Source organism: Malus domestica, chromosome 03 (genome assembly GCF_042453785.1).
Source record: "Malus domestica chromosome 03, GDT2T_hap1".
In the NCBI taxonomy this organism is placed as follows: Eukaryota; Viridiplantae; Streptophyta; class Magnoliopsida; order Rosales; family Rosaceae; genus Malus; species Malus domestica.
This window is the reverse complement of record NC_091663.1, coordinates 24,256,672-24,280,693: the sequence shown is the minus strand read 5'-3', so window position 1 is coordinate 24,280,693 and position 24,022 is coordinate 24,256,672. Positions and strand designations below refer to the sequence as shown.

Below are 24,022 nucleotides of genomic sequence, written 5' to 3'. Positions count from 1 at the left end.
ACTGCACTAAGTTATTCCAATTTGATTAAGAATGAAAATGCATTGATGCTTGCCTTCTAGAGAGGAAAAAAAAATCATCATAGCATGTACTGGTTAGTAAACTAAGGACAATTATGGAGTATAAGTGGAAAATTAAATTATATTATGGTTCTTTATCCTGCGATACTTGGCATAACATGATTAAACTTATTGGAAAACACTGTGGAGCTTAGGAGATCTGACAGTGGCTTGACCCGTTGTAAGAATGGTACAGTGGTAGGTTGCTCCATCATGCAGATGATATTCTTGCAAAGGCAGCTAACATTCTGAAGAAATATCAAGAAAACAAGCAAACTTCAATTATATTGGCGGCTAAATTTGGTGGTATCAGGCGATAGCACACCCTGCTGAACTTACAGCAGGATACTACAACACTGCTGTTAGAGATGGTTATGATCCTGTTGCTTCACTTCTGTCTCATCATGGAGCTGCTTTGCATGTTCTGAAAATTGGAGTAACTTCGTTCCTTTTGTTAAAGAGATGAGCACAAATTGGTAAAGCAGCCAAAAAACCCAACTTACCAGTAAGTTTATTGAACTACCTAGAGGAGCAGCCTCACTGCCTTGAGCTGGAATAACTTCCTGATATTTTGACTGAAATAACCTTGTGTTCCCATGACAGGCGTTCTTGAGCTGGAAGTGTAAATTTTTTGAAATGGATTTGGTTGGCCGTAGAAACTGAATGCTTTACTACCAAATATGGGAAGAATAATTGGAATTGCAATTTTGGTACTACTGGTCTCATTGCATTGACAAATCCAGGTACGACATTTCAATTTTAGGAATATCGTCATATTCTCGTATAGAAAACAACAATAAGAAAATGGATACGAAAATATAGAGAACAAAAAGAACTAAGAGTTCATTCTTCCACAGTCCTTCAAATACTTAGTCTTGATTTTGGTGAGTGTGATTGCGGCATCTTTCATGTTAATCCTCTCTCTCGGCAATGCTGCAGAGCAAGCTAAAGCTAATCTCATAACGGATAATAAGCAATCCCTTCTGCTTACAAAATCACCATCTTCCTCCGCCCCAAGTATATCGGCATCCACAACTTCACCTATTGCAGCATCTGGAAATAATGAATCTGCAATCCATTGCTTTAAATCCATTTCCCCAACAAACATCTCGTCTGTTGGCTTCCTTTTTGTGAATGTCTCCATGAGTACAATACCAAAACTATACACATCCCCTCTTGTCGAAACGCTTCCTTCCATCCCAAACTCTGCAAAATTTGTATGTGAATTTAGTTATATATGATAAAAAGAAAATTATAACTCCTAATAAGACCAACATATACAAAATTGAGAAAATACATCACCTGGAGCCATATATCCAACTGTGGCTAGGGTCATTGTTTCTGTCATCGAATCTCCACCGCCGATGAGTCTTGCAATGCCAAAATCAGCAACATGTGCAACCATATCATCATCTAGCAGTATATTGCTTGGTTTCACGTCACAATGAACGATAGGTATCGAGTAACCCTGATGAAGATATTCTAGTGCCAATGCAACATCTTTCATTATGTCTAACCTCTGCAGGATAGTCATGGAGCGGTTTGGAGAATACAACCACTTTTCGAGGCTTCCATTAGGCATCAATTGAAGTATCAGGGCTTTGAAATCAAGTTCATCGCAGCAACTTATGATCTTAATAAGATTCCGGTGACGGATATTGCTTAGCATTTCACATTCCTTATCAAAACTCTTGAATGCCCCTTCTAGCTGTAAATTGAAAACCTTGACGGCGATATCTATCCCGTCTGAAAGTGTTCCTCTGTATACTGAGCCAAAACCCCCCGTGCCTAGTAAGTTACTCTCATGAAATCCATTTGTTGACCTTACAAGTTCCAGGCGCGAAACTCTTCTCCAAAGAACTTGATGTAGTGAGGCAGTTTCTCTAACAACTTCGAAATTCCTTTTCTTGCATAGTATCAGAATCAATGCAGCGGCCGCTAGGAGTATTACTGGTATGACCCCTGAGATGATATATTTAGCTTTCCTCCAATTTGGCTCAACTTTTGTTCTATTTTTGCACAGGGGAACATGGAGTCGGGAAGCACCGCAGAGTGCACCGTTTGATACAAATGAATCAGCAGAGAAGTTTTTGAAAGGCCCGCCGGTTGGAATTTCTCCTTGGAGTTTGTTGAAAGACAAATTCAGATGCTTGAGATACAAGAGTGCTTCCAATGACTTTGGGATCTCTCCAGATAGATTGTTTTTGGACAAATCCAAGAATTCTAGGCTTAGCAAGGTTTCAAATGAACTGGGAATAGGGCCTTCAAGTTTATTGTTTGCCAAGGAGAAATTAATCATATTCAGAAGACCTCCAAGACTACGGGGAATGTTTCCCGAGAAATGGTTATTTGATAAATCCATATCCACCACATGTTTCAACTTTCCGATGTCTTCTGAGAGTGGTCCAACTAGAGAATTGGATGACAAGTTTAGGTGCAATATATACTTGAGTTCCCACAAGGAAGGTGGTATTTTAGAAGTTAACAAATTGGAACCTAATGATAGACTTCTTAGAGCTACTGACAAAGTAACCAAGCAGGAAGGAATAGAACCAGTGAGCTGATTACCATCCAAACGTAACTCGGCTAGGTTGTTTAGTTGACAGAGTTCATACGGGATATGTCCTCGCAATACGTTATCATTCAAACGCAAACCTTGGAGATTTTGTAGCCTTTGTATTGAAGTTGGAATTGCTCCGCTCAACTGATTGTTTCCCAGGTTTAACTCTATCAAGCTGCTCAAGTTGCCAATATCAACGGGAACGTTACCCCTGACGTTGGAACTGGTTAAATCAACAGTTAGGAGTGACGTAGAGATATTCCCACGAGAAGCTGGAATCGTGGTGTTTAGAGGATTATCTCCCAAGTATAATCCTATCAAATTTCTAAGATTAAACAAGCAAGAGAGAGTGCTTGCTGCTTGTGGAACAGAAGCATCAATCGTCAAATTATTCGAGAACAAGAGAAGGTACTCGAGGCTTTTCAGGGAACATAGCGTGGTAGGAAGAATCCCGGTAAATGAGTTTGTGTTCATGTCTAGCTCCCTGAGCTTAGAAGCATTGGAGAGGTTAGGGAGAAGTCCGGCCACGAGGTTATTTTGGGCTACATAAAGGAATTCTAGGTTTGGGACGTTAAGACCTATGTTTGCTGGGAGGCTACCTGAGAGCTGATTAATAGAAAGCGATATTTCTCTTATCGTGGATTTATTGAAGAGTTTGGATGGGATGACACCACTGAGATTATTAGCATGCAGGGTCAATATCTCTAACTGTGGAAGATCAACAATCTCATATGGTATTGTACCTGTCACAATTTCCACATGTTTGCATTAACTTTGTAACTTCAGTTTAAATAAAAACTAAAAACAAATTGATTATGAAACACCCCCAAATTTATTACCTGTTAAATTATTGTCACCAAGAAGAATCTTGGTTAAGTAGGTCAAATTACCAAGACTTTTGGGTATGCTTCCACGGAAATTGTTAGACCCTAATGTGATTTCACGTAGCTCTTTGCATTGCCACAGTTTTGAGGGAATCAGACCGTCAAGCTGGTTTCGACCCAAAGAAAATCGTCGAATACTCGAAAGATGCTCACATATATTGTCCGGAAGACTGCCACTCATGTTGTTCCCAAATAGGGTCAAAGTAGTCAAAGAAGATATGTTGAGGACAGGCACAAAAGCAGAGCCTTTTAGGGCATTCTCCTGCACAAACAACTCCTCTAGCTGACCTAAACTGCCTATCTCGTTCGGAAGTTCTATAAAATCAATCCGTGTATATTGTTATAATCATGTATACATATATAGGAGCAGCTTCCTAGTGGGAATAACGTTGTACCGTAGCAAAAGTGGGATACATTCTAAGGATCATGTACTCACTATATAAGACCTTTTTTTTGCTCTAGAATACAAGAGTCTTACACGGTAAATATACGATCCTACGATAGTCCTCTCATCTCATTTTTTGCTGAAGTTGAACAAGATCCCAGCTAAGAAGGGGCTTGTATTCATATATAGATATATATGTGTGTGTGTGTGTGTGTGGCGCGCGCGCGTGTGCGCGAGAGAGAGCCTAAGTCATACAATATACCTTCGAACTTGTTGTCGTCAAGGTTTATGCCCTTCAGCATTGTTAAGTTGCCTATTTCTCTGGGTATGCTACCTGTTAAATATGTGCATGCATCCCAACAAAAAAAAAGGAAAAAAAAAAAGAAGAGATGATTGTTATACATCTTATATATAGACGTTAAAATGAAACAAAGAAGTTAAAATGTAATCATGAAGCAAGTAACGTATGTACCTGATAGTTGGTTACTGCTCACACTAATTATTTCGAGTGCAGATAAGTTGAAGATAGAAGTGGGTATGGAACCAGAGAAGCCATTACCGGACAATATGAAGGTTTGAAGTTTAGGGAAGGATCCAAACCACGAAGGAATGGTTCCCGTAAAGTTGTTCTCTTGAAAGTAAATCGCCTTCAACCGGCGCAAACGAGACAATTCTTGGGGTAGGGGACCATTAAAAAAATTATTATTAGCATACAAAACAACGAGAAATGAGAGGTTGCCAAGATGCGGAGGAATAACTCCGGCAAGACCCATATCCGAGAGATTTAAGGCCGTGACTCTCTGGTGGCGAGCACCGCAGGTAACGCCAATCCAGTTGCAAATGTTGGAATTGGAGGCAGAGGACCAGTTGGCGGTCAAGATGTTTTGAGGGTCACTAGTGATGTGAGCTTTGAGAGCAAGAAGCGCAGATTGATCTGTGCTGAAATTGGTATGAGCTATTGCTAATGCACCTGCAGTAAAGTAATTAGCCATAATCATCATATAGATATAACACAAGCAGTGTATCATCGACAACATTTTTGATAGTAGGAAACGACTTCTCTCCTTTATTGTAGTAGTTTTCATCTTTCGGTTTAAATTTGATCGAAAACTAGAACTCATTACATTCACATAAATAGGGAAACAAGTTGGTGTTACCAAGACTTGTGCACGACTTAGACTTGCCCGGCTTCTACGTCAAGGTGGGAGACTTAGACTAGTAGAACGAAGACGTGTGATTTGGATCTAAGTCCGACTTTTTTGTCGAAGTGAGGAGACTTAGACTAGTGGAACAAAGACTTAGACTAGTGTACGCCGTAAGTAACACCTACCAATTGCAACTTGGAAGTGATATTTGGTAATTGGTGCTGCTAGCCAACGAGTTCTGTCCATTTTGTGTGCCCAAATGTGGAATTTTAGTCTTCAGTTCACCATCAAAACAAACAACACCATAAATTTCAAGATTGATATTTAATGATGACATACATTTTGATTCAAATGCAAATGCGACCAAACACATAACAGTTACATTCTTCCGGATGAAATGTTTTCGACGACGTTTACATATAATCAAGCTCTAGTTGAACACTCTTCAGATTCGAAAATCATCTAAACTTGGCTAACTAGTTTTTCTGAACAGAGCAAAGCATAGATGATATGCAAACGGTCCAAGAATTACGGTCTTATGCTTCTAAATTATTAATCACGATCGCATGTACAAATTCATTGCAGCAATAACAAAGAAGGGAAGTAACAACCAGAGGTTGAAAACTAGTTCAGATACGTACATTCACTATCATGCAGACTTGCCATTGGAGACGCTCTGAATATGCAAAGGCTTCTTATATGACTGCAACAAGAGAGAACATACCACGCTTAGAGAGGAAGCAGGCATGCACCTACAAGCCACAGTGGTAATCGAATTCCAGTGAAAGGGAACAAAACTCCAGCCGCCACCGGCATGCTTAGGATATTGTAGCCCCAGGCCCAGACATAATTCAATCGAATTCAAGACATGGTCTTTCTAGAGAGATCAATGGCTGTAACTACATCTTCCAAGTTTCTCTTCATCAGAACTATAAGCAACTTCTATAGGTACGTCGGTGCCAGCACCAATTGCCATGCCAACATCTCCTGCAACCATAGCCGGAGTCATTAATTCCATCCCCCATCATAGTCACCGCCATTCCTTTCATCTGCATACAAATCCACTTTAACAAGTCAGAAAACACTATGTTAGATAGATAACTCACATATCAAGTCAGAAACAAACTTAATAAAAATGAGTTTGAAGATTTCTATAAGACATTACTTTACCCTAGATAAGTCATTTGAAATATAATTTAGTAATGACCAGAACAAAATTACTTGTGGAGCTGGGTAATTGTAATCCACTCACACCACCCCTGTAACTATTATATAATCGTAACTGTAATTCTTTGATTCTATCAGCTTTTCCTAGTGGATCTGTCTCAGTATACACCTTATCCATGCCAACCTCCATTGCACTGGCTGCCGCTGTAGCCCAGTCATCACCAGTAACCATGATGCTTGTAATGTTCATCGAGTGAAGATAAGAGATGACTCGTGCAGCCTCTGGCTTCACTGGATCAGTTACAGCAAAAGACCCAGCAATCTTTCCATCAATGGAAACCAACACACGTTCGAGCCAGATTATCATATTCTGAAACATACTTGTCAACCTCAGGACCCACCTGGACATTATTTTCCCGCATGAGCCTCACCATTTACATACATATTTCTCAAATAGAGGCATGTTAGCATTATTGACAAAATAATTTAACAATAGCATAATAACAATGAGTTGTCTCATCTGTAACTTAACTGTACAAACACAAATTTTTTAATGCAAGCACGCAAAATAAACTTTTCATGTACAAATTTGAAACATAAGCACCAACCTCTGTGACAATAGACACAGCACAGAACTCCTCCATTGAGTAATTGGAGAAGAGCGCAGCATTGACTACTATGGGTTTCCCAACTGTCAGAGTCCCTGTTTCATAAAAAACAACCGTTTTCACCGGCAGGGATCAAACACGTCCGTAAATGTCCAGACACCAACAAAGTGTCAAATACTAAGAAACGTATCAACCTTCATGAATTAGGTACCGTTTGTTCAGCTTTTAATTTTGGAAAGAACAAAAACCCCAAAAAGGACGAAACAATTATTAGCCGTGTTATAAAAAAAGGAGTTGGGGTAAAGAGAACTCTCCTTCAATGAGAGCTGTCATCTACAAGAAATGGGGATTTAAAACTTGGCGAGTACGGCTTGGTGACATGGACAAGGTGCATACAGCCATCAATCGTCCAGAACCAAAGGGTCATATGAGACAGATTCCAACTATGAAATAATAGTTGCATGTTCAATCCCAATATATGCAGAAAGAACATCCTCCATACCCAATGACATAGATTGCACTTAGTTTTATGTCAAGAGCCTAAACGTTGATCGAACAGAGGCAGAGCGTTTTACTGGTCAGGAATGAAGTGCATAACTTGTAATCATACGGAACATTAACATAATGTATGGTGGTAGCATAGGGGATAATATAAAATGACCAGAACAATATGAGGAGAGCAACTTCATAATGCAGGAAAGACGATAAAAAAAAACTACACTTGCACCCTCAAGAGATATAGAAAAATGTATCTAATCAGAAATTGTTTTTTCCTAAACCACAACAAACAGGTTTTCGACGTCCTCAGAAGGAAAAGTAGGAACAAGCATAATGAAGCAACTAAACACACCAGCAAAAACAACATGAAAATAAAATGCATGAAAACCAGATTCTAAATTAAAAAAGAAATTTGTTTCCAAGGATAAGGTGGTCTTACCTTATAAGCCTTTTCGAGTACACTAGCAAAAATGCCCGCGCTCCGCTGCGGGGACTTCTAGAAGTATGATCTTGTACCATCTGATTTCTTTTGCTATTCCTAGTTCTTTTTGGCATCATGTGCAAAACCAAATTGATAGCTATGAAGAAAAAAAGGAAAACACCTGCATAAATTAAATTTTCCATCACCCCTATATTATAATTAAATAAAGCAAAACACAATAACCATCTCACAATTACAGAAGCAAGGACTTTCAAATGCCCCAATTATTTAACAACCACTATGCATAATTCTTAAAAAATGAGTATAAAATTAACCTCTTTTGAAAAACGAAGGAAGAACGATGAAAGCTTAAGCCAAGGAATATAACTATGTTGAACTCAATTATTTGACATTAATTACACAAACCCAATTCCATATATATAGCCAGACAGAAGCTTTATCCTAGAGAGAAACCATGCCCAAATGATTATATAATCTCCAGACTGAGTGTGAATTCAGAGCATGAAGGGGAAGTGAGTTCCTTGGTTCCCACATTGTAGAGACTAAATCTCAAAACTTTGCCAAGCATTACAGGAAACCATGGAAAGAATAAAAATGACCACAAAGATTGCAAAACAATTAACCACAGGTGGTGTTTATATGCCCACCGAGAGAAAAAAACTTCTGCAAGTGAAAAAACAGGCATGTACCATCTGAAAGAGCCTCTTGTATCCATTCCAATTATACTTATGTCTACCATATCCCTCTATAATTCCCCACCACCAATCAACCATAACTGATTTCAATACCCTTAGCTGCTTTAGTAGACCATCTAGTGACACCTAACTGCCACCAAAATAAAAGACATGATCAAGACCATACAGATTACAGACTAAGCTTAAAAACAACTGTTATCTATTAAGCAAAACTTGGAACTCCTTGACATGGCAACCTCTTAATCCAGGATGTAGAGTAGAAAAGCAAAATTATTGACAACAACAACAACAACAACAACAACAAAGCCTTTTCCCACTAAGTGGGGTCGGCTATATGAATCCTAGAACGCCATTGCGCTCGGTTTTGTGTCATGTCCTCCGTTAGATCCAAGTACTCTAAGTCTTTTCTTAGAGTCTCTTCCAAAGTTTTCCTAGGTCTTCCTCTACCCCTTCGGCCCTGAACCTCTATCCCGTAGTCACATCTTCGAACCGGAGCGTCAGTCGGCCTTCTTTGCACATGTCCAAATCACCGGAGCCGATTTTCTCTCATCTTTCCTACAATTTCGGCTACTCCTACTTTACCTCGGATATCCTCATTCTCAATCTTATCCTTTCTCGTGTGCCCACACATTCCACGAAGCATCCTCATCTCCGCTACACCCATTTTGTGTACGTGTTGATGCTTCACCGCCCAACATTCTATGCCATACAACATCGCTGGCCTTATTGCCGTCCTATAAAATTTTCCCTTGAGCTTCAGTGGCCTACGACGGTCACACAACACGCCGGATGCACTCTTACACTTCATCCATCCAGCTCGTATTCTATGGTTGAGATCTCCATCTAATTCTCCGTTCTCTTGCAAGATAGATCCTAGGTAGCGAAAACGGTTGCTTTTTGTGATCTTCGCTAGATTGCTCCGGTCATTAGTGTGGATAAGTATATAAATGGATAGAGATAGGAAAGCAAACACAAGATGTACGTGGTTCACCCAGATTGGCTACGTCCACGGAATAGAAGAGTTCTCATTAATTGTGAAGGGTTTACACAAGTACATAGGTTCAAGCTCTCCTTTAGTGAGTACAAGTGAATGATTTAGTACAAATGACATTAGGAAATATTATGGGAGAATGATCTCGTAATCACGAAACTTCTAAGTATCGGAGTGTGGTGTCGTCTTGACTTTCCTTATCTGTCTCATAGGTAGATGTGGCATCTTCTCTGGAAGTACTCTTCCTCCATCCAGGGGTGGTATCTTTAACTGGTGGAGATGCACAAGGTAATGTATCAATTTCACTTGAAGCTTACTTGTAGTTTCAGGCTTGGTCAAGCGCGATACAAACCATGTAGTAGGAGTCCCCCAAGTCGCCGAGCTAGGGGGTCTGCTGAAAGAGGTGACAGACAAGGTAAGCAATCAGAGCTCCGACTGATTGTTCACCTTCTCCCCATCTTGCAGCAGCATGAAGGATAAAGAGAAGAAAAATGAGAAGAGATGATATGAGATACTTTTGCTTTTGAAGAAGTAACTTTCCACAGGCTTATTCTTGAACTGAGCTGAAGGGTTTTCTGGTTTCCTCCAGAGTATAAGGCCGACTGAAGAATTTGAGGGTCAAAACAAGTCCATCAAATCTAGAGTACATTCCACCCTGCTGATATGGGATACTTTTGCTTTTGACAGAGTAATGGATGTATCGGCACGTGTGCTGTTACGCTTGTCTCCACATGCTTCCTTGTATCCTTCGCACTTGCCCTATCTGTTCCTCAAGCAGATGCGGAATCTTCCCTGGAAACATAAGATGTTGAAGATGAGTACTCGAGAGCAATGCCAGGTAAGTAATCAGGTAAGGGGTTCCAGGCAATCAGTTCCTGGCTGGAAGCTTGATTCCAAGTGCTGACTGATTGCTCTCTTTCTCCTTGTCTTGCAGGTAAAAACAAGGCCAAAGGAAAAGACAGGGAAAAAGCATGATATGGGATACTCTTGCTTTTAACCCTGATGATATGAGATATTCTTGCTCTAGTATAGCTTGTTTGCAGAGGTATTATCGGGGGGAAAGAAAGCTGAATATTTCGAAAGGCTTCGTTGGGAGTGCCCTCTCAGATATGATGAAGGGTTGAGCATTTTTGCAGGTCTGCCTGTCCGTTGGGGATGGAGGTCGACATATATAGGAGTCTCCCTAACAACAAGTAGTAATGTTATTCCTTTACCCTGCTTGGTCATAGCACGGTAGTGGGAGCTTCCAGTTTCACATGTTTTAACTCTGTCAGAGCACTTTGAAAAAAGTGGTCTGTGGTATCTGGCTCTCGAGATTCGGAGAATGATGCCTCTTCGATTTTTGAGAAAGCAATCATGCTGGGGGTCTGGCTCTCGAGATTCGGAGAGCAGTGTCTCTTCGATTTTTGAGGAAGTAATCATGTTGGGAGTCTGGCTCTCGAGATTCGGAGGGCGGTGCCTCTTCGATTTTGGAGCAAGCAATCTTGTTGGGAGTGTTGTCTCGAAATGTGAGTAAAGGTTGGGCATGTTTGCTAGTCTACCTTGCCACGAAGCACAAAGGTTGACACACAGGGACTTTCCAATTATCCAGCAATGGTACTGTTCCTTTACCCTCTCTTCGATTTTGAGAAAGTAGTCATGTTGGGAGTCTGGCTCTCGAGATTCGGAGGACGGTGCCTCTTCGATCTTGGAGCAAGCAATCTTGTTGGGAGTGTTTTCTCGAATGTGAGTAAAGGTTGGGCATGTTTGCTAGTCTACCTTGCCACGAAGCACAGAGGTTGACACACAGGGACTTTCCAATTATCCAGCAGTGGTACTGTTCCTTTACCCTTGTGGGTAATAATATGGTAGCTAGACCTTCAAAATTTATGTGTCTAAACTTTGTTAGTGCTGTTTCTTTGCTATTCTTTTACCTTTCTTGGTCAGAGCGATGTAGTGGGAGCTGCAAGCTTCACGTGCTCAACTTTGGCAGAGAACTTTGGCAAAGTTATCTGTGGTACCCATGAGCTATTGTTGCGTGTGGGAAGTGGGTGATTGAACAGGAAGATTCATGTGCTTTCTACTTCACCAGAAGTCTTCGACATAATGCCCATAATTTCTGCAAAGCTGAGTGTGCGTGTGACAGGTGCTGACAAGGCTAGAAAAGTAGGTGCCTCTTCGATTTCTGAGATCGGCCCTCGTGGTCTCTAAGCAGCCCAGCTTTTGAGAAAGCGAGCGCCTCTTCGATTGATTCGGAGAACGATGCCTCATCGATTTTTGAGAAAGCAATCATGCTGGGGGTCTGGCTCTCGAAGATTCGGAGAGCAGTGTCTCTTCGATTTTTGAGAAAGTAATCATGTTGGGAGTCTGGCTCTCGAGATTCGGAGGGCGGTGCCTCTTCGATTTTGGAGCAAGCAATCTTGTTGGGAGTGTTTTCTCGAATGTGAGTAAAGGTTGGGCATGTTTGCTAGTCTACCTTGCCACGAAGCACAGAGGTTGACACACAGGGACTTTCCAATTATCCAGCAATGGTACTGTTCCTTTACCCTCTCTTCGATTTTTAAGAAAGTAGTCATGTTGGGAGTCTGGCTCTCGAGATTCGGAGGACGGTGCCTCTTCGATTTTGGAGCAAGCAATCTTATTGGGAGTGTTTTCTCGAATGTGAGTAAAGGTTGGGCATGTTTGCTAGTCTACCTTGCCACGAAGCACAGAGGTTGACACACAGGGATTTTCCAATTATCCAGCAGTGGTACTATTCCTTTACCCTTGTGGGTAATAATATGGTAGCTAGACCTTCAAAATTTATGGGTCTAAACTTTGTTAGTGCTGTTTCTTTGCTATTCTTTTACCCTTCTTGGTCAGAGCGATGTAGTGGGAGCTGCAAGCTTCACGTGCTCAACTTTGGCAGAGAACTTTGGCAAAGTTATCTGTGGTACCCATGAGCTATTGTTGCGTGTGGGAAGTGGGTGATTGAACAGTGAGATTCATGTGTTTTCTACTTCCCCAGAAGTCTTCGACAGAATGCCCATAATTTCCGCAAAGCTGAGTGTGCGTGTGATAGGTGCTGACAAGGCTGGAAAAGTAGGTGCCTCTTCGATTTCTAAGATCGGCCCTCGTGGTCTCTGGGTAGCCCAGCTTTTGAGAAAGCGAGCGCCTCTTCGATTTTTGAGATCGGCCTTCGTGGTCTTTGAGCAGCCCAACTTTTGAGAAAGCAAACGCCTCTTCAATTTCTGAGATCAACCCTCGTGATCTCTAAGCAGCCCAGCTTTTGAGAAAGCAAACGCCTCTTCGATTTCTGAGCAGGCGCCTCTTCGATTTCTGAAGCTCCGTCGAGTGCAGATTTTTATAGGGGTTGGCATTAAGTTCCAAAGCACACTTGAATCTCCACCAGTAGAAGCTTCATTCTTGCACTTCTAAGATCTTGATTTGTCCGACCTCTTCTCTCTTCAACACCTTTGAAAATGTCTTGCCCCTCCGACCGTCGTTTTGACTTAAACCTTGTTGAAGAGGCAGCCCCGCCTTCTCCAGACAACATATGGCGCCCATCCTTCGTCTCCCCTACTGGTCCTCTTACCGTTGGGGATTCCGTGATGAAGAATGATATGACCGCTGCGGTGGTGGCCAGGAACCTTCTCACTCCCAAAGATAACAGACTACTTTCCAAACGATCTGATGAGTTAGCTGTTAAGGATTCACTGGCTCTCAGTGTTCAGTGTGCAGGTTCTGTGTCTAATATGGCCCAACGCCTATTTGCTCGAACCCGCCAAGTTGAATCATTGGCGGTTGAAGTGATGAGTCTCAAACAGGAGATTAGAGGGCTCAAGCATGAGAATAAACAGTTGCACCGGCTCGCACATGACTACGCTACAAACATGAAGAGGAAGCTGGACCAGATGAAGGAAACTGATGGTCAGGTTTTACTTGATCATCAGAGATTTGTGGGTTTGTTCCAAAGGCATTTATTGCCTTCGTCTTCTGGGGCTGTACCGCGTAATGAAGCTCCAAATGATCAACCTCTGATGCCTCCTCCTTCTAGGGTTCTGTCCAGTACTGAGGCTCCAAATGATCCCCCTCCGGTGCCTTCTCTTTCTGGGGCTCTACCGACTGCTGAGACTTCTCCTAAGCAACCTTTGTGAAGGCTCCCTCTTGTGTGTTTATTTTGACTCATGTATATGTACATATTTGTAGCTTATCGGGGATATCAATAAATAAGCTTTCCTTCATTTCAACGTACTGTGTTAAAAACACCAAAGCCTTCTTCGCTAAGTTCTTTGAATTTTCTTTTGTTGAAGCTTGTATGTTGAAACTTTCTGAGTGGAGCATGTAGGTTGGGGTAGTGTTCCCTTAATTTTCCGAGTGAGGAAAACTTCTCGGTTGGAGACTTGAAAAATCCAAGTCACTGAGTGGGATCGGCTATATGAATCTTAGAACGCCATTGTGCTCGATCCTGTGTCATGTCCTTCGTTAGATCCAAGTACTCTAAGTCTTTTCTTAGAGTCTCTTCCAAAGTTTTCCTAGGTCTTCCTCTACCCCTTCGGCCCTGAACCTCTGTCCCATAGTCGCATCTTCTAATCGGAGCGTCAGTAGGCCTTCTTTGCACATGTCCAAACCACCGTAACCGATTTTCTCTCATCTTTCCTTCAATTTCGGCTACTCCTACTTTACCCCGGATATCCTCATTCCTAATCTTATCCTTTCTCGTGTGCCCACACATCCAACGAAGCATCCTCATCTCCGCTACACCCATTTTGTGTACGTGTTGATGTTTCACCGCCCAACATTCTGTGCCATACAGCATCGCCGGCCTTATTGCCGTCCTATAAAATTTTCCCTTGAGCTTCAGTGGCATACGGCGGTCACATAACACGCCGGATGCACTCTTCCACTTCATCCATCCAGCTTGTATTCTATGGTTGAGATCTCCATCTAATTCTCCGTTCTTTTGCAAGATAGATCCTAGGTAACGAAAACGGTCGCTCTTTGGTATTTCTTGATCTCCGATCCTCACCCCTAACTCGTTTTGGCCTCCATTTGCACTGAACTTGCACTCCATATATTCTGTCTTTGATCGGCTTAGGCGAAGACCTTTAGATTCCAACACTTCTCTCCAAAGGTTAAGCTTTGCATTTACCCCTTCCTGAGTTTCATCTATCAACACTATATCGTCTGCGAAAAGCATACACCAAGGAATATCATCTTGAATATGTCCTGTTAACTCATCCATTACCAACGCAAAAAGGTAAGGACTTAAGGATGAGCCTTGATGTAATCCTACAGTTATGGGAAAGCTTTCGGTTTGTCCTTCATGAGTTCTTACGGCAGTCTTTGCTCCTTCATACATATCCTTTATAGCTTGGATATATGCTACTCGTACTCCTTTCTTCTCTAAAATCCTCCAAAGAATGTCTCTTGGGACCTTATCATACGCTTTTTCCAAATCTATAAAGACCATGTGTAAATCCTTTTTCCCATCTCTATATCTTTCCATCAATCTTCGTAAGAGATAGATTGCCTCCATGGTTGAGCGCCCTAGCATGAACCCGAATTGGTTGTCCGAAACCCGTGTCTCTTGCCTCAATCTATGCTCAATGACTCTCTCCCAGAGCTTCATTGTATGACTCATTAGCTTAATACCCCTATAGTTCATGCAATTTTGTACGTCGCCCTTATTCTTGTAGATAGGCACCAAAGTGCTCGTTCGCCACTCATTTGGCATCTTCTTCGTTTTCAAAATCCTATTGAAAAGGTCAGTGAGCCATGTTATACCTGTCTCTCCCAAAAGTTTCCACACTTCGATTGGTATATCGTCTGGGCCTATTGCTTTTTTATGCTTCATCTTCTTCAAAGCTACAACCACTTCTTCCTTCCGGATTCGACGATAAAAAGAGTAGTTTCTACACTCTTCTGAGTTACTCAACTCCCCTAAAGAAGCACTCATTTCATGTCCTTCATTGAAAAGATTATGAAAATAACCTCTCCATCTATCTTTAACCGCGTTCTCTGTAGCAAGAACCTTTCCATCCTCATCCTTGATGCACCTCACTTGGTTTAGGTCCCTTGTCTTCTTTTCCCTTGCTCTAGATAGTTTATAGATATCCAACTCTCCTTCTTTGGTATCTAGTCGTTTATACATATCGTCGTAAGCCGCTAACTTAGCTTCTCTGACAGCTTTCTTCGCCTCTTGCTTCGCTTTTCTATACCTTTCACCATTTTCATCGGTCCTCTCCTTGTATAAGGCTTTACAACATTCCTTCTTAGCCTTCACCTTTGTTTGTACCTCCTCATTCCACCACCAAGATTCCTTTTGGTGTGGGGCAAAGCCCTTGGACTCTCCTAATACCTCTTTTGCTACTTTTCGGATACAACTAGCCATGGAATTAGCTTCCCCCTCTCTATCCCACACACATTGGGTGATTACCTTCTCTTTGAAAATGGCTTGTTTTTCTTCTTTTAGATTCCACCATCTAGTCCTTGGGCACTTCCAAGTCTTGTTCTTTTGTCTTACTCTTTTGATATGTACATCCATCACCAATAAGCGATGTTGATTAGCCACGCTCTCTCCTGGTATAACTTTGCAATCCTTACAAGTTATACGATCCCCTTTCCTCATTAGAAGAAAATCTATTTGTGTTTTTGACGACCCACTCTTGTAGGTGATCACATGTTCTTCTCTCTTCTTAAAGAAGGTGTTGGCTAAGAAGAGATCATATGCCATTGCAAAATCCAAGATGGCTTCCCCATCCTCGTTTCTCTCCCCAAAACCATGGCCACCATGAAAACCTCCATAGTTGCATGTCTCCCTGCCCACGTGTCCATTTAAATCTCCTCCTATAAATAACTTCTCCGTCTGAGCAATTCCTTGCACCAAGTCTCCAAGGTCTTCCCAAAATTTCTCCTTCGAACTTGTATCCAACCCTACTTGAGGTGCGTACGCACTAATCACATTGATAAGTTCTTGTCCTATTACAATCTTGATTGCCATGATTCTATCTCCTACCCTCTTGACATCTACAACATCTTGTACCAAGGTCTTGTCCACGATGATGCCAACACCGTTTCTCGTTCTATTTGTGCCCGAATACCAAAGTTTAAACCCTGAGTTTTCTAGATCCTTTGCCTTACTACCAACCCACTTAGTTTCTTGTAGGCACATAATATTTATCCTTCTCCTCACCATAACTTCCACTACAGCAACCCTTGCTCACTTATCACTGTGCTCGGGCCACACAGCGCGCCACTTACGGGTGACGCCCTAGCTTTAGCGCGATTTTGTTCTGGATTCATTTTCATAAGGATTCGACGTGATCATGGAGTGCCGGCTGTCGACTACCTGACGCCCTCCCCCTCCTCCTTTATCCGGGCTTGGGACCGGCCATGTAAGACATAGGCGGAGTTAAGCAAAATTATTGACAAACCGAAAAATAACAATTTAACTTGCATGGTAAACGAATATTAGTAAAGTTACATAATTCAATGGATTACATATACCAGTAAAAAAGCGAAACATCAGTGTTTGGGAAGTTACCTTATTTGAAATGTCAGGAGCATCTGGTGTACATACAGGGTAGACAGTACTTACAAAATTCAGGGCTTCAAAATAAAATAAAAAATAAATTCAAAAGAAATCAAAACTATTAATCCTAACAACTGTTTAGTAAAGGATAAAACAATCTTTCCATCAAACAAATTTGAGAAACAAAAAAAGGGAAATAAATTTAAGTTGAATAGAGGTGACAATTGCCTACCCAGAAATCCAAACGAAATCCACAAAAATTCACGCCCCCAAAACCCTACAAATCAGCAGAGTTGAAAACCAGCGATACACTGGGATCATCCACAGAGCGATGAACTCCGATCATTGTCACCGATCTCCATCTTCTTCCAAAGCCAAAACCCTTTTAAGAAAAAGAGGGTAATGAATATGATAAAGCCAGTAATGAATGGAATAACCAAATTTCTATCGCCAATCACCCTTGTTGAGTGATGATTCACATACTTCCTCATATTTGTTTATGGGTTCCTATCCAGCAAAATTTCGATTTAGTACCCAAAAACTGTATCAGCTCACGAACACAGAGAGGTTTATCAAATTCAAAGCAAAACCCACATATATTCTGAAGATTCTAGAGTTAAAAGAGGAGCAAGGAGTTACGGAACCCAAAACGCCATTTTAATGAGCAAATGAATATCTAAACTGGGGTTAACAATTTTCAGCAATAAAAAACATGTCTTTCGATCAAAGTTGCATAAATTACAGAAGTTTGGGATTAAGGAGGAACAAAAAGCCCAAATTCCAATCAAGAAAAAAAAAATTGTATGTAAATTTAAGCTTTACCTGTAGATTGGCAGCAGCAAAAGCATACTGGATCCAACGGGAGCCACGTGAGAGAACGCTGTTTTCCTCTTAATGTAAAGATATTTACCAACCAAAGTCCAGCAGCTAATCTTCTGAATATGATCAGAAGATCACAAGAAAGGAGAACGTACGTACACTGTCCTGCTGCTATTTTGGAATATGATCAAATTGCAATTCCTTCGGCTGTTGTACTTGTGAAGCTTACTAGTACTGTGTATCCCCAATCCAGCTTTTGTTTGTGCTTGGAATTGATGTGGTGGTTGGATTGCAGATGGACAATTTATCAGTAAAGACCATGAGATCCGATATTTGTTTATTTATTTAAAAAAAAGGGGACAACAGGTCGCAAGCCACCGTTATTCACCCATTCCAAGCCTTGGTTTGGTTTGCTAAAAATATGACAGATCTCAATTATTTTGCTTAAGTGAGGTTTTGTTGGGTAAACACTAATCATGAGATTGATCTACATAGAATTGGTAAACTTGAAATCGCCTCGAGTTAAGTTCTAACTCGGTTGCAATAAACTCACGTGTACACAAAACTATACCTCAATCCAAATTGTAAAGGCTGAGTTCGAGTTGGCTTCGTCTAACCCGCCCGATTTAGATAGCTAACATATAATAATGTACATATCATATAACTCCATCTCTCCATCTCTCCATCTCCTACGTTACAAACACAATGAGAGTGGTTGAGGGAGTGCCATGTATCCTTTTGTTTAATGAATCAAAGATTTCTACTAAGGCCAGACCGATTCAAATGAGTCAAGAAGTCACGGAATTCTGCAAAACAGAGATCCAAGAACTTCTTAATAAAGGTATTATTAGGAAAAGAAAGTCACCATGGTCATGCCCTGCATTTTATGTTCAAAAGAACACATAATTAGAAAGACGAACTCCCAGATTAGTTATTAACTATAAACCTTTGAATGAAGTTTTGGAATGGATTAGGTATCCAATCCCCAACAAAAGAGATTTGATAAAAAGGTTTTCTCAAGCAGTTATTTTTTTCAAAATTTGATATGAAATCAGACTTTTGACAAATTCAAATTCATGAAAATGATAAATACAAAACAGTTTTTGTAACTCCTTTTGAACACTATGAATGGAATGTAATGCCTTTCGACCTTAAAAATGCACAAAGTGAATTTCAAAATATCATGAATGAGATTTTTAACCAATATAGCCATTTTTCGATTGTTTATATTGATGATGTGCTTATTTATTCAAAGTCAATAGACGAACACTGGAAACATTTACATTTGTTTGCTAGAATTATTAAGTCCAATGGATTAGTTGTTTCTGCTTCCAAGATCAAACTGTTTCAGACTAATGTTTGATTTATAGGATACAATATCCACCAGTCTACCATTCAACCTATTGATAGAGTCATTCAATTTGCTGATAAATTCCCAGATCAGATTACTGACAAAACCCAGTTACAAAGATTCCTTGGGTCATTAAACTATGTTTTAGAATTCTATCCTCATCTTCGTCAGCAATGCAAACCATTATTTGATCGTGTAAAAGATAATCCTCCAGCATGGTCTACCATTCATACTTCGATAGTCAAACAGATCAAAACTCATGTTAAGACATTACCCTGGCTTGGCATTCCAACTCCCAACTCCTTCAAAATAGTTGAAACTGATGCATTTGACATCGGTTATGGAGGTATCCTCAAACAAAAAACTTATTCCGAATCTCCTAAACAAATTGTTCGTTTCCATTCAGGAGTTTGGAATCCTGCACAAACTAATTATAGTACTATTAAGAAAGATATACTATCTATTGTATTATGCATTAGCAAATTTCAAGATGATTTATTGAATCAAAATTTTTTAGTTCGTGTCGATTGCAAATCTGTTTCCTCATAGGCCCAACCATTACCAACAGATTTACTCCCTTAGGATCAACTGTAGCACAATTCCGACCAAATTACCAAACGGCCTTAGCCAGTCCATATGATCCATACTCATCAATGCCATCGCCTTCAACTCCCAGAACACCTAACTTTGCTAAAACATCTCCCTATGTCAAGAAAAATCCAATGGAATACCTTTTCAGCATTCCAAATCATATTGATAAAAAACAAACCCCAGAAAAAATAGCCAAAACAATCTTACCTCCAAATTTCCATCATATACCAACTGAATCTTTCAAAACCCTCAAATATTACCAAGCAATTCTCAGTGAGACAGAAAGCATAGCTATCAAACCGATTTACAGCATCACTCATCAAAACAAAATCCTTTACCATTCTCTTCATATTGGGAGATTTCTTACAGAACAAGAATGAGGACTTCCTCTTTACCACACCAAACAACTCCATACCCAAAATGCTCTCCTTCCCAACAACAAATATAGTTATTTTGACTACATTCAAGCATGGACCAACATATTTTTACATCAAACATCTGACTTTAGTCACTCTTGGTTCATTACATTTGATAAAAGTTTCAGGTTAAACTTCCCAACATGGTTTCCCAATTGGTGGTCAACACACGGCCCAACAGCCAGCTTACTACCTGAAGATCTCATGCAAAATTTATCATCTGGTTTCCAGAAAAGATTTGATCGAAGCCTTTTCGACGACAGAGTCACCCTTCTCTCGTTGTTCATGGCAAAATACAAGGTCCCTTGGATCATGAAATGGAATTATGAAATTGAAACAGGTCAAGTTTATCGAGCCCGATGGGTTAAATGGTGGGACAAATTCGATTACGGAAAAATTATCAGTTTGGTCTCATCAGAATTTCCTATTGATCCTATTCCAATGGTACACCCATCATCAACAACAACAAAGGTATTGCCAGAAATCCCAGAAAATACTCAATCCTTATCAGACATCAGTCTTTCATCCTCCCTCAAAGGAAAATCCAAATCATCCAGATCATCAAAAATATCAAGTTCGAAGAAAAAAGAGAAATCCTCACAACTCATGATAATGGCAGATAAGCTTATAGCAGAAGCAGCTTTGCTGCGCAGTGAAGATGAATGCCCAAGTTCAGACTCATCAGATGCTTCGTCTCAACCAGCCAATTGGGTAGATTACCAAGATTCCCAAGACCCATTTGATTTGTAAAATTCAAACATGAAATAATTTGTAATCATTTTAGATTTTTACCCATGTAAATCCTACAGTAGAAGCCATGTGATTTCCATAGAAAGCAGCATCAGCAGTAGCATCAATCATTCCGACAAGACACTATTCATGAATAGTAAAATCACTTTTTACTATTCATCCATCATTTCAGCAGAAGCAGCGTGAATCCACAGTGAAAACATCATCATTCACCATCCTTTATAGCCTTTGGCACATGCAAATGATAAAAAGCAGCGGAATTCCCGGCCTCAATCATCTCCACCATCTTTACAAAAGAAGAATTCATTTTCAGTAGAAAGGGACTTCGAGTCGACATAGCTGAGACTCTCTGCGAATTCTCTTAAGAACATAAGTTATTATTCAGCTCCATTCCACAACCAGCAAAATTATCAAACACTTGTATTTTATTTTCAATCAAGGATGCCTGCGAGCACCTCTGTTTTCCTTATTAATCGTCAGTAGACGAAATTGTATGTTGGTTTCCAATTTGAAATAAAATTATTTTCAAATCACTATCTGCATCATTAATTTTAATTCATTACTTTCATTATGAAGAATATTTTCATAACTACTGATTTTGAATGGCACAAAATTCTTACTCACAGTCAATTCATCGAGTATCTCAAATTCAAGGTAAATACCGACCAATCATTCATTAATATGATCGTTACTGTCCTCATTCTTATTGTCCTCATCAAACATTTCATCATTAATTATCATTTTGCAAGCTTCCGCCCCCATTTGGTATCAGAGCCAAGTGAGTGGTAATTACATTAGCATCTTCATAATCTGCAAGTCAGGTTCATATTCAAACTTCCATTTATAGTCTATCTTATATGTCGGTCCTCACAGTCGTTTGTTTAAATTCCCCAACCAAACAGTAAGGCGTGTTCCAAACAATAAGACCCATGAGAGGCATGTGTCTATATATATATATATATATATATTATATGCAGGTTGCATGAAGGTGAAAGTTGACAGAGATGAGTCTTCCCCATATGCTGCCATGCTTGCAGCAGATGTTTCACAAAGATGTAAAGTCTTACTCTATTTTCAATATATTGTTCTTAGCTCTTCGTGTTTTCTTTTGATTATTTTGTAAAAGATTTGTTTCAATTCAGAAAAAGTTGTGAGACTCTTTAAAAGTTATATGTAAGAAAGGATTGTGGTTAAGTGAGCTTCATCGCATGAAGAACTTGGGCCCAACGTGGGATTTTGAAGGACTTGGTTGTAAATTATGTAGGATTTGTTGTAAATTATGTGGAATTTGTTGTAAATTATGTTTGATTTTAGGAAAATTTGTAATTTTGTGTTTTATTTCAAATTTTTACATTTTTTTTGTTGCTGCATTGTTGCTATTGCTCTATGGGCACGTGTGGGTGCCCTTTGGCATCACCCCTTCTAATATTGCATCCCATTCCATTTGTCTATTAATCATACGAATCAACAATATTTTGTTTGCTTTGCTTAAGTTCTATAGGACGGAATAAATAAGTCTAAAGAAAATCAATACAAAGCAAGAAATTGAGGGTGTAGAAAACGTTTTCCTACTTTTCTTGGTGCACTACATGGATTAGGATTTTTTTCCCATTCTCTTTCCATCCCCATCCATCCTCTCCTCTCACATTGTTGCTATTGCTCTATGGGCATATGTGGGTGCCCTTTGGCATCACCCCTTCTAATATTGCATCCCATTCCATTTGTCTATTAATCATACGAATCAACAATATTTTGTTTGCTTTGCTTAAGTTCTATAGGACGGAATAAATAAATCTAAAGAAAATCAATACAAAGCAAGAAATTGAGGGTGTAGAAAACGTTTTCCTACTTTTCTTGGTGCACTACAAGGATTAGGATTTTTTCCCATTCTCTTTCCATCCCCATCCATCCTCTCCTCTCACATTGTTGCTAGTGCTCTATGGGCACATGTGGGTGCCCTTTGGCATCACCCCTTCTAATATTGCATCCCATTCCATTTGTCTATTAATCATACGAATCAACAATATTTTGTTTGCTTTGCTTAAGTTCTATAGGACGGAATAAATAAATCTAAAGAAAATCAATACAAAGCAAGAAATTGAGGGTGTAGAAAACGTTTTCCTACTTTTCTTGGTGCACTACAGGGATTAGGATTTTTTCCCATTCTCTTTCCATCCCCTTCCATCCTCTCCTCTCACATTCTTTATTTTGTCTTTTTACCTCTATAAAAAATTAATATAAGATATTAACATGGTTTAATCGTGACCGTTCAAATAGAAGGGGAGGGAATGGGAGGAAAAAAGAGAGGGGAGAGAATCCTACTCCCATTGCATATGCCTTTACAGTTGCTACAAGTAAGGCTCTGACCTATTTAGTCCGGCTTCTCTGATGCAATAATATCTCAAGTTAATCACGTATTTTATGCGAAAAAAGTAACACGCTGACAGACTACAGTGCGTAATTGAATTTGAGGAAGGGCTTGGTGCAATGATCAAAATTTTGGAATGGTTTTAAGTATTCATGCCCAAATGGTGAATTAGATGGTCCATATCCATATAGATTTTTAGAACAAAAACAACTGAAAAAAGTAGACACAAAAGAAGATTCCTTCCCAAGAATTTGGCAACTTCATCCTCCTTCTCTTGCAGCTCCTTGTATTTGCATTTCTCCACAAAACCCGCTACTGAGTCTCAGTTTCACTCAAGTGTTCCTTCAGTTGCATTTACAAGTTTTCATAGTCTTCGATGTTGTATTTCCGTAAAGCTTTACACATTTGCAAGATTAATTAGTTGTAGGTGTGAGTTGAATGTGTTGATATATTGTATGAATAATGAGTGAACTTGATGATACATGTATGCATAGAGATGATTTTCGTATCAAACTGAATGTTTAGGAGCAGGTGATTGATCAAGTATATATAGAAGGAATTCGTGTTTGTAGAAAGTGTAAGTTGTACCAAGAAATCAGTTTCGAATATCAAAGAGTTCGTTCAACCAAGTCGTTGGGTGGGAGTTCTATGCAGCCCTTAGGATGTTATCTCCAGAAATTTGTTAGTAGGCTGCTTCTGCCCTACTTTTTCTAGTGTTTCTCTTTGCTTTCACATGAATATACAAATTTTCTTTCACATGAATATTCAAAACTTGCAAAACTTGGGTTAGTAGCTGTTCTCGC

At 40.0% G+C, this 24,022-nt stretch overlaps 3 protein-coding genes and 1 long non-coding RNA gene across 7 annotated transcripts in view; 1 reads left to right on the top strand and 3 right to left on the bottom strand.

Moving 5' to 3' along the window:
• Window positions 1-423: 423 nt before the first annotated feature.
• Window positions 424-24,022, top strand: part of LOC139194098 (uncharacterized) — a 37,554-nt gene continuing 13,955 nt past the window's right edge. The window contains exons 1-2 of the long non-coding RNA XR_011578807.1: window positions 424-562; window positions 661-800. This is a non-coding gene — a long non-coding RNA (uncharacterized lncRNA). The remainder of the gene's footprint in view (window positions 563-660; window positions 801-24,022) is intronic.
• Window positions 798-3,384, bottom strand: LOC139194089 (probable LRR receptor-like serine/threonine-protein kinase At3g47570). The gene is made up of 2 exons (XM_070818357.1): window positions 1,360-3,384; window positions 798-1,263 (listed from the first exon to the last, which is right to left on the bottom strand). The coding sequence occupies exons 1-2, from the start codon at window positions 3,089-3,091 to the stop codon at window positions 893-895; spliced, it is 2,103 nt and encodes a 700-aa protein (XP_070674458.1). The 5' UTR covers window positions 3,092-3,384; the 3' UTR covers window positions 798-892.
• LOC139194091 (LRR receptor-like serine/threonine-protein kinase EFR) lies at window positions 3,328-5,406 on the bottom strand. Of its 2 annotated transcripts, XM_070818360.1 has the most exons (4): window positions 5,217-5,406; window positions 4,359-4,856; window positions 4,149-4,220; window positions 3,328-3,816 (listed from the first exon to the last, which is right to left on the bottom strand). In XM_070818360.1, the coding sequence occupies exons 1-4, from the start codon at window positions 5,275-5,277 to the stop codon at window positions 3,431-3,433; spliced, it is 1,017 nt and encodes a 338-aa protein (XP_070674461.1). In that variant the 5' UTR covers window positions 5,278-5,406; the 3' UTR covers window positions 3,328-3,430. The 2 variants fall into 2 exon arrangements, with proteins under 2 accessions (XP_070674461.1, XP_070674460.1); XM_070818359.1 differs by lacking the exon at window positions 5,217-5,406 and having other exon boundaries at window positions 3,333-3,816; window positions 4,359-5,028.
• On the bottom strand, window positions 5,552-17,296 carry LOC139194097 (copper-transporting ATPase HMA4-like). Of its 3 annotated transcripts, none has more exons than XM_070818379.1 (6): window positions 17,157-17,296; window positions 16,937-17,001; window positions 7,744-7,882; window positions 6,807-6,901; window positions 6,368-6,599; window positions 5,552-6,080 (listed from the first exon to the last, which is right to left on the bottom strand). In XM_070818379.1, the coding sequence occupies exons 4-6, from the start codon at window positions 6,866-6,868 to the stop codon at window positions 5,961-5,963; spliced, it is 414 nt and encodes a 137-aa protein (XP_070674480.1). In that variant the 5' UTR covers window positions 6,869-6,901; window positions 7,744-7,882; window positions 16,937-17,001; window positions 17,157-17,296; the 3' UTR covers window positions 5,552-5,960. The 3 variants fall into 3 exon arrangements, 2 of the variants coding, with proteins under 2 accessions (XP_070674480.1, XP_070674481.1); XM_070818380.1 differs by having other exon boundaries at window positions 5,912-6,080; window positions 6,315-6,599; XR_011578805.1 differs by lacking the exons at window positions 5,552-6,080; window positions 6,368-6,599; window positions 6,807-6,901 and having other exon boundaries at window positions 7,754-7,906.